This window comes from Puntigrus tetrazona, chromosome 9 (genome assembly GCF_018831695.1).
Source record: "Puntigrus tetrazona isolate hp1 chromosome 9, ASM1883169v1, whole genome shotgun sequence".
Lineage (NCBI taxonomy): Eukaryota > Metazoa > Chordata > Actinopteri > Cypriniformes > Cyprinidae > Puntigrus > Puntigrus tetrazona.
Window position 1 is genome coordinate 21,391,255 of NC_056707.1, and position 11,140 is coordinate 21,402,394.

General features: G+C 35.7%; 1 protein-coding gene across 3 annotated transcripts in view; it reads left to right on the forward strand.

Moving 5' to 3' along the window:
* The window catches only part of znf385b (zinc finger protein 385B), a 110,345-nt gene extending 107,868 nt beyond the window's left edge, over window positions 1-2,477 (forward strand). For all 3 annotated transcript variants that reach the window (XM_043248684.1, XM_043248682.1, XM_043248683.1), the window contains exon 9: window positions 1,165-2,477. In XM_043248684.1, the coding sequence (XP_043104619.1) occupies window positions 1,165-1,377 (213 nt within the window). In that variant the 3' untranslated portion in view covers window positions 1,378-2,477. The remainder of the gene's footprint in view (window positions 1-1,164) is intronic.
* The last annotated feature ends 8,663 nt before the right edge of the window (window positions 2,478-11,140 follow it).

An 11,140-nucleotide genomic window follows, 5' to 3' on the forward strand; every position in this document is an offset into this window, starting at 1 on the left:
CTCTTTGGGATGCTAATGCTTCACGAGGGCTTAATGGTTCGCTTGTCATTTTTTTCAAATTGTATGCAAAATATGTTTGAAACGTCTTATTGTTTGTTGGCCCTTCGCTAGGCTCCGCCTACCTTGCTTACTGTTGCCAGCTCAGATGAGCTTAAGAATAGGATTTTAGACTTGCATTTTATTTGTTGTTGTTTTTATCAAAAAAAGTATTAAAAGATGTACAATTGTGTTATGTATTATAATTATAATAACATAAATACAAATGTTTTGTCATGTATTAATGTTAATTATAGCTCTAATATAAATAATAACAATAATTCATATTTGTAGAGTATTGAATTATTAATAATGATGGTGAATAAGAGTAAAGTGTTAAATTATTTACTATTATACTTATATTTATTAAAGTAGTAGAAATAATATTATTAATAATTGCAATTTGTGTGTATTATTATTATTATTATAGTAAATAGTTTATTATTCATAATAATCATAAGCATCACAATTATTAGTAGTATTATCATCATTATCATTGTCGTTCTTGTTCTGTCAGCAAAGTATGAAACCTGTTAAAATTATTAATAGTAATAAGTTTAACAACATTATTTTGTAATGTATTAAAATATTAATTTTAACACTAATATCGGTAATAACACAAATTCATATTTGTTGAGTATTTGAGTATTAATAAATATTTACTATTGTATTTCTGTTACTAAAATACTATTTATTAAATCACTAATGTTATTAATAATTGCAATGTTTGTTGTTATGGTAAATGAAGTAAATGTATTTTATAATTAGAATAATGTTATTATTATTATTAATATATTGTCTAATTTTATTATAATCAGTAAACTGTTAAAATATGCATATAATATAATTTATTATTATTATTATAGCAACAATGATGGAATAATCATTATTATTTGTAGATTATTAAACTAATGTTATTATTTGCACAAATCCTTGGTGTGTATTATAACACAGAATCACTCAGTCTCAGTATTTAATTAATCTCAGGCTTTTGTGGTTTATTATCCGCACAAGGCCATAAAATCCATTTCCTTTCGATTAATTGCGCAGCCCTAATTTCGTTATTGACATAGGCACAGTTCTTGCTCCTCCACCAAAGTAATTGCGTGTGTTTTGTCTTTCCTCCAGGCCAAACTCGCCCTGCAGAACGACCTGGTGAAGCCCATTTCCCCGGCTTTCCTCCAAACACCCTTCTCCCCCACCACAGTCCCGTCCATCTCCCTCCACCCTCGCCCCAACGCCTCCATCTTCCAGACAGCCTCGCTCCCGCACTCCTTCCTCCGCGCCGCTCCGGGACCGATCCGACCCACCACGGGCTCCATCTTATTCGCGCCTTACTGAGCGAGCGGACGTTTCTCGAACCACGCCGCGCCACGGCCTGTATGCTCGAAACGATGGTGTATTTATTCAAAACTCGATCCTCAACCGTCCTCGCCGTCGCAAAACCCAGGAAGGATGCCGTCTTTTTGCGAGGGCTTTTGCTTTTGAAACGCTACAAATAAAACGAGAAAAAGTGTCGAACTGCTTCCTGAAAGACTTGAATTATCATGGTCTTCCTTTTCAACTCAACCAACCATCTCCGGACAAGCACACGTCTTGAGGCGCTGTCGGGAAACGATCCCAAATCTTACCGTAGGACAGTACGTGTCCAGTCAACGGCTTGATGTTGTCAGGGGGCCTGTGATGCAGTTTTTGGCCTGTGTGCTGTCTTGTATCGTGTAGTCAATAAGCTCAACCACCAGTACTTCAGCGGCGCCCACTCTTTCCCTTTTAACGGGACACACAGCGTTTCTCTTCTCCACATGTGTTCGGGTTCCTCTTTTCAGCATAAAAATAGATTCAACCTGTTTTCAGCGCGAGACGAACTCTCTTTTGTGTATTAGGAAAACCGCGGGCCTTTCATCTCTCTGTGATGTCCTTATTCGTCACGTCTCCGATGATGCAATAATGTACAGATCATTAAATATTGATATTCTCCATAGTGTATTTAACGTTTACCTAAAAGGTTGCAATACTAGTTGTATTTTATGAGCTGAAGGAGGCACTAAGAGAACTAGGTACGATATTTGGTACGTTATTTTTAGAGATCAAAAAAACAATTTCCATTCACTGAGAATTCTTTATTTGGCTGTGGAATTTCATCGTCCATAGTATAAATGTATGTATGTATGAGAGTCTGTACATAAAGATACTACGTTTTCAATAAAATAATATATTTAAATGATTTCTTGATGAATTTATACCGTATTTCACTTTTGTTAAATGTGTAGCGAACTGATGAATCGCCTTCGTAATTTATTTTATTTAATTTTTTTAATTACGCTGCTTCTACTGTACTGTTTTCCTTGAGTTCGTTTATTCGTGTGGGAGATTTGGTTGATGAATTTTATTAAAAGCGGTTCAGTGTTGTGTAATTTGATTATTAAATTTAATGTGTTTCCCCCCGTAGTCCTTATTCTTTTTGTGTGCATTCATCTCCTTGATGAATGACTCATTCGAATCTCGCTCGCTAATATAAATAACAAGTTCCTTCATTTCTCTGTACGCACAATGCAATTAATGGAAATGATAGAGAGAGAGATATATATAAATTGTGTGTGCGCGATTTTGTTCATTGATTTATGTATTTTTTATTTGTCAAGGATGTAGTCAGTCGATGTAGGCTTTTCATTTTATTTCACATCATTACTATTTGAATTTCAGTGCATTAATTGTGTTATTAATTACATTTGCCTCCCGTTGTTTCATTTTTTTAAGTAGTTTACGTGTACGTATATATTGCTGATATTTGTCATAAATGCCAAGCACGAAGCATCACCCCTATTTTTTTTTTTTTCTCTCACTCGCCTCACTATTTCTTCAATATTGTGACTTCATTTGTCATGATAATGTTCCTGTGATTATGTGTGCAATGACAACTGCAATAAGACGCAGATCAGGGCGTCTGGCCGGTGATTGCTGATATAATGGGACTGCCCTTCACCTCTGCTTTTCATTAGGATTGTGATAGTAATACTGGCTGACAGATGTCCGGCTCTCGGTGAGAGCAGCTTAGAGACGCACAATCCTTTCTGACACGCTCCCTTCAAACACTCAGAAGAGCCAATCAAAAAGCACAGGCCGGATTCCGGTTCACCGGGGACCGGACACCCCCACTGACCTGTACCAATGTCACCCTTGGCATTAATAAAATGATGCCGCTACATTCCACGTACAGTACTTTTAGAGAGGTAAGCCAGAGGTTATATTTCAGGATGTCTAAAAGAAAACCGGTCTCAGTTGACCAGAGTGGGGGGGGGATTAACCTGTGCTCATGAATCATTTCGAAATACGTTGCTCTTGTTTTATTACAATTCTGTATGCTTCATAATGTGCTGTAGGCGTATCTGTTATGATTTTGAATCTTCAGCACTGGTTTATATTGAATATAGACTACAGGAAGTAGTAAAAAAAACTTAATTGTAAATATCGCTTTGGATTAAAAACGTCTGCAAAGTGATCAAATGTAAATGAAGAGTCAGAATTTGAGCAATGCTTAACTGGCATTAAAAAAAAAACGTGAAGATCTTTAAAGAGACGAGCTATAGTGTAGGAAATTGAATTTATTGTATATTATTTGCAGCTACTTTGACTTGTAAGTCTGAATAATAAGGATTTTTTTAATTGAACAGGTTATCGAACCGAAAAAAGCAGGTAAATAATATCAAAACTAAGCAGTATATGGAGTGCACGTGAGAAGTAAAAACTGCTCGGTTGTATTTCCAAACTAAAAAAAAAAAGTAATTTGGTGCAATAGCTGATGTTTTTATGGCCATAATGATAATCTGCACAACAATATAGCACACCACTTACATAAAATGCTTATAAATATCAGTTTTATATCTCCCAATAATGTTTTAGTAAGATGATATTTGCATGTTTCGTTTTATGATCGAAGCTCTGCCGTTTTTATTGAGGAATACATAATGCAATACACTAAAATGATGGCTGAGTAATGTACAACTAAACCTTCATAAACCTAAAAGCATCCTATTTGATAAAAAATGGAAGGCTGGTGAAGTGAACCAGTTACACGAGTCCAGTGTTCGTCCTGAAATATTATTAAAAATAAGCTTACGTATAGTTATCCTCACATAAAACGCACAAAAATAAATAAACAAACCACAATCTTGACACTTAAAGGCCTTTACTTGCCTTAAAAAAGTATAAACTGTCAATCAGATGAAAGATTGTCTTCAAGTGTTTTTCTGAAAAGTCCATCATTTAACTGATTCAATTGAAATATTTACCACAGACTGAAACGAATACATAAAAGACCAGATAAAACAAATCTAGAGTGTAAATATTACATAAATATTCAATTTGTGCCAGTGCAGTATTGTATTTGGGTTGTGTATTCTATGCCCCAAGAAAGCGCACAAATGAACCCCCGACAGCAAAGAAGAGTCATTTTGAGAAGAATGGGCTCTGTGTGGAGCGTGTGATTGGTAGGCACCCGTCTCATCAATCCTACAATAGCTATTTTGTCTTTTTTTGTATGTTTTTCATATTTTTCTTTCATACAGGCAGAAAGGTAGGGCGGCCGTTGATGCAAAAAGAGGGTTTGCTGAAAGGATTGAAGATTTTCCAGACGTTTCATCCGAAAAAGCATTCATCTACAGCACGGGCCTACATCCAGAAAACATATTTGCTTGTTAGATAACGACATGTTAAACAGAATGTACGTGATGTTCTCCATTGAGCGTTTTGATGAGGCAGCCAGATCATTATAAGCGCCCCCCAAACGATAAGTTTCGCATCAAAGCCGTCGGTTCCAGGTTGGGCTGTGACAAAATAGTGAGTCAATTTGTTAAACCAGATTATGAAAGTGTAGGATAGATTGTGTTCGATGCCTGCACAGCTACACGTCTATGTATAGTTTCCGTAATCGGTGTAAAAAAAGAACGGGAATTATTGTCAGAGGATACCCGGTCACTCCGGCCTTATCCGAAAATACGGCAGTAAACTAACGTAATATAATACGTGACCACTAATGCTGGCTGATAGTAAATCCTTTTGAGTGACGGTGGGGTCTATTTGAGCAGCTATGTCTAGTTGATGCTTTGCTCTCTTGTGTTTGAACTGGACTGAGACTCGAGTATAAATCAGGTGCAGAGATCTTTACGTGGAGACAACATTGCGCCTTGGAGACTGAATCTGCGAACAAGGGCAGTTTTGTCGCTCAGCTCAAATGAAAGGGCAGTTAATCCTCACTGTTTGCTCAGCATTTCAATAAGAACTCAAATCATTTGTCTTCCATAGGGAAGAATTACTCGCCATCTCCTTGTGGCCCTCTTTGACGTATTTGGAGAATGGTTGGTCTTTCTTAGATCGGGAGGTAATTTATTGCATTTAAATATCATTTTTGTCCTTTGAGATGCAAAAATGAGTCAATTGCTGATATATAGAAGGGCTAAAATATTCTAAAATTGCTATGCATGAATCATTTGTTCTTTAGAGAATCTTATGAGATGCATTTGGGTTCAGCATTTGGGTTTTGCCGATTGAATCTACAGTCGATCGGTATATTTCAATAATGCTAATATACTATATTACCAAAATTATATATATCTACAATTACACCGAAAGGCCTTAAATACAAACCAGAAATACAAATGATCAAAGTTCATTGAGTGGCTTTTTTACAAGCTGAGATAAATACTAAAACGTGTAATGTTCACTGTGAAAATGACATGACACTAAAGCAACTTTTTACAGTATGTGTGCTTACAGTGTACTTAAAGAGTACCTACCTAAGAAGGTACTAGCAATAAAAGGTGACTGCATGATGTAGGTTCAGGGTTACTGTAGACTGTTACAATACTGAAAAAAAAGTAATATGAAAAAAACCCATCAATTTCAATTGAATGTGTTTTCACTGTAAATGATAAAAAGATGTTCTTTTTCACTTTCAAAAACCACATTTAACAATATTTCAGCGTAAAATGGCTCTATTACAGTTTTTTGTTATAAAGATTAGCTTTTACCAACGAACAGGATTTTATTGTAGAAACCGTACTGTATTTTACTGACAAAATCACCATCATTTTTAGATTGTGTATTGAGTATTATTATATTGTTTTAGTATCAAAGCAAATGTAGAGACGCAAGTGATTATACTGAGGTATTTTTCTCTGGCAAATCATCGGTGGCCCTGTCCCAAATGGCACCCAAACCCTCACTGCCTTCCTCTGAGTCAACACTTTCCGACGTTATGCCGCTTTTATAATAACTAATTTCATAAGCTCATTTCATACTAACGATTGCTCTCTGCTACAAGCACGGCCTACACAACTTGAAATTGCTCGTATTCAGCTTTTCTTTGACAAGCACTCTTGAAACCCTTGCGTGCCAAAACGTTAACTAACTAAAGTACACTGACTATAGTGCTGTTGGTGTAAATCAAGCTCGCTGTCACTTACAGCAGCAAGACACTTTAGCGTTTTTATCAGGGCTCTTTACTAATAAACATCAGTCAGCTCCGCTTCAGATCACACCATAAATGTGCTTCACAGCAATAAAGCTTATAAGATATAAGCGGTGTTTATGAAATGTATTTTGTAGTGGGTCTCTTGTGAATCAAGTTTTCCAGCGCTACGAACCAGCTAGTGTTCCAGTATTGACAATCTCCGTAACTTTTACTGCAGTTAATATATATTGCATACATAAATCAACAGTCATCTTTTATGTGGCAAAATAAATGAGCGCGCCGGATCCTCAAAACAGCAATTGCTTCCAGTCATTAACTCTTTAATGTAATTATTTTTAATTTGCAAGACTGATCGATACTAGTTTTTCCACATAAAATGACCCATAATCCAGCGCCAACCTGCAAAACTCCATTACGTTTCTTCTGAAAGTCCCAGCACACCCATCTATTTGCAAGGATGAATTGATTTCATTCAGGCTTGTTTGTGAATTTTCCAATTTCTTTTTGCAAATTAGATTTGTAAGATAAATTGGAATCTCGTGAGACTGCTGGAAACTGCCGGGACTTTGTCTGTAGTCATAAAGGCTTTGGTCTACATTCTGCATTAATAGACAAAAGTGCTGTAAACAAATGACTTGTCATCTGCGTGCACAACAAAGATCAATTTTAAGGTAAGTCGGTTCTTGGCAGTCATCTCGCTAACAACCAAGGGTAGGGACTAGAAAAGACTATAAAACATTAAATACTATAAGACTATAAAACATTAAATACAAATAGAATTTATTACAAACAGGCAGACGACTATACTAATGAGATTTGTAGTGGGTGGGATTTACCGGTGGGAGTTCCCGCCCAAATAAATGCTATTGGCTCATTTAGCTACCTGTAAGGCGGGGCTTCCACTTCTAGCCTATCAAAACTGCGATTGAACTAGAAAGCGCCAGGCCTACTACAGCTACTATAATTAATGTGATAATTTCCCTCACTATTTACTTACGAATGGACCATATTCATCCTTTTATGCTGTCCCTTATAGCTACAAATTCAAAAAGACCAGAACATGCGTGGTACCATGTGCTTAAATCCATGCACAGTTATGTAACGCACTCTTTGCTACCTATTAGCATGTTAATGCACAACTGACTGAAAATACACTAAAAATATGCCGTTGATGGGGTGATGACTGAGCCACATTTATGCTATTAATTATGGTCATTTGGAGCCGCCAGGATCCTGACAGTCGGAGGCTCGATTGCGCCCTCTGTTGACTGCATTTAGTCTGCGGTTATTTGGTGAGGGTTTCAAACTACCTCCAAACTTTACTGAGAAACTTACGATGGGCTACTGCAAGAAACAGACAGACAGACAGACAGATAGATAGATAGATAGATAGATAGATAGATAGATAGATAGATAGATAGATAGATAGATAGATAGATAGATAGATAGATAGATAGATAGATACTCAATGCATAATATATAGATACTCAATGCATGATAGATAGATAGATAGATAGATAGATAGATAGATAGATAGATAGATAGATAGATACTCAATGCATAATATATAGATACTCAATGCATGATAGATAGATAGATAGATAGATAGATAGATAGATAGATAGATAGATAGATAGATAGATACTCAATGCATGATAGATAGATAGATAGATAGATACTCAATGCATGATAGATAGATAGATAGATAGATAGATAGATAGATAGATAGATAGATAGATAGATAGATACTCAATGCATGATAGATAGATAGATAGATAGATAGATACTCAATAGATAGATAGATAGATAGATAGATACTCAATGCATAGATAGATAGATAGATAGATAGATAGATAGATAGATAGATAGATAGATAGATAGATAGATAGATAGATAGATAGATAGATAGATAGATAGATCATAATCAAAGTGACTGGACACACTGTCCTTGCAATGTGAGTTCCAGTAGGTCTGCTCTTGTCAAACTGTCCTCAGGGGTGACAGGCAGTAATCACATATCAGCACAATTACTGCGCACTGCCACGAGAACAATACGCTGAGCTGGCCGTATCTCTGCATCTGCTCGTTACCGCAGTAAAGCTCATTGTGTAATCCAGCGGCAACCGTCTCACTGTGGTGACTGCGTATCATTCCCACCGCCGTTCCGTTCAGCCCAGCAGCTTTATTTAACTAACAACTTTATCTCGCCAAATCATTGAAATTCGAGCCAACACCGCGTATTTATCCAACGCACCAGTGCCCAAACAACCTGTTCGCAAAGGTGATTTCTACAGTAGGATGACGGAAATGTGGAGGTCGACCCGAGACGTTTTCAATCTCAGCTGAAGTGCTACATCTGCATTGCTTGTTTGCGAGAATGATGAGAAACATATCTTTAGAACAGCGGTGAAATTTAAAAGTAGTCGATATATAAAAAGTGACTGGACTGAAACGTGTGTTTTCTTTGAAACATATTGAAAAAAAAAAACAGCATATGCTGGTTAGGTAGCTTTTGGTGCGGGTTTGAGCTAGTTTAAGCTGGTTTTAAACCGACCGGTACACGACTAGCTAAGGACCAGTTTAAACCAGCTGTTTGATGTTAAAAAGTTATATTAAAAGTGCAATAAGCTGAATGGGCTCCTGCAAAGTTGTGACATCGAAAAAGCCTACTGCAAGAGTGATTGAAGAACAGATTATTTTTCAATGTTTTTTCTACATGAGTTCTTAATTGAGGTCCCCCCCTCAAAAAAAAAAGTGCTATTGGCTCATTTATCTACCTGTAAGGCGGGGCTTCCGCTTCTAGCCTATCAAAACTGTGATTGAACTAGAAAGCGTCAGGCCTACTACAGCTACCATAATTAATGTATATATATATATATATATATATATATATATATATATATATATATATATATATATATATATATATATATATATATATATATATATATATATATACACATATACATACATATAAGTACATATACATACGTGTGCGTGTGTATGTAAATTCTTTCAATGTTTTGTTGAAGAAATCAAATCATGCATAATGAGTATTTGAGAATGTAAAAATGCTACAAAAAATTCTCTAAGGGGTAGGTTCAGGTGTAAAAAGAACGAGTGAGGGAGTGAGTGTGTGTGTGTGTGTGTGTGTGTGTGTGTGTGTGTGTGTGTGTGTGTGTGTGTGTGTGTGTGTGTGACTGACGCTTGGTGTAGATAAGGCTGGAAATGATTTATGTTTGACAGAAGTGACAAACGAGAGCAGTTTCCAGCAGTGACTCAAACAGAGCAAACAGAGACATCTAGTGGCATCTTTCTAAGCCTTTTAAACCTCGATAATTAGGCTACTCTGAGCTAATATTATTACCATAGCAACTGAATCTATCCATGTTCTTCTATTTTTGGAACTCACACAACATAAGACGTGGGCCCACTTATCTTCATTTCCCTTTCATGCATCTTAAAGGGAAATTAGATGAGTCTGTCATCAGCTAAAGCATGACTTTTCTATCAAATGCATTAGTTTGTATATTTCGTTTTATTATTAAAATGATGGGAGGGACACTGTAATGTTTAGTGCAAATGAGCACGTTTCCCATACTACAAAATAATTTACGAAATGCCTTTTGCATTAATGTTTACAATCTACATTGTGTTTTCATCTAGAGCCAAACCTGATGAGAAGTGCAAGTGCTGTTTTATAATAGCACTTAGCAGAGGTTTTTCGACTGCTTGCTAAGTGATTGTCAGTTATACTATAGATAGATGATAGAGGGTAATGAACAGCATGTGGTTGTGATTGAGAGGAAACTCAATGAACTCAATAAGACTGATAGCAGTCTACAGTTGTAATATGTATTCTCTTTTTGTTTAATTTAAATGTGTTCACAGACACAGCGAACAATATAGTTTGAGAAAGAAAATGTCATTATTATTATAACTCAATGAAAATCAGTCAAACAGCATACGAGTTGAGTGTATCTGCATATGCAATATCTTTCGAACTTATGTGAGATGAATAACTATGCTTGACTTCTAACTCAAGGAGATATTTTACTGGACTGATCGTCTCAATATCAGACACCGTTAAGCCATTTTGTTCAATTTTAAGCCATCATATACAGATTTCTGTAATTTATTAAACAAAATGTAATGTTTTAAAGTGAGACAACAAAACATGAAATCCATGAAAATCAAAATTGATCAAATCTACCAAAATCAAATCTATTTCTAATATTTGGGTAATATCAGTAACCAGTAACCAGAAAATGTCTTAGGTTTAAAATAGAGAAACGTCAAATAATATATTCATCAACAAATATGTGCAAAACAGGCTTTACAAAAATCTAACTTATTTTGAGTACAAACTGATTACTATTACTGAACACTATTACTTTTATGAATTTCTTTCTTTAGTGTAATCTTTAGTATTAATGTTGTATTTAAATATTTGTCTAACATTTGTCTGCTTTGTAAGGTTTAACTGATTACTTAATATAAAATGTTTCATTTGGAACATTTGGATAAGAGGAGGTCTGTATAAAATATCATTTATTTAAAAGACGCACTGTGTGTTTAAAGAAACTCTAGACCCCACCCATTACAGTGTGAGACACGCCTTGTTTCGTCATGTGG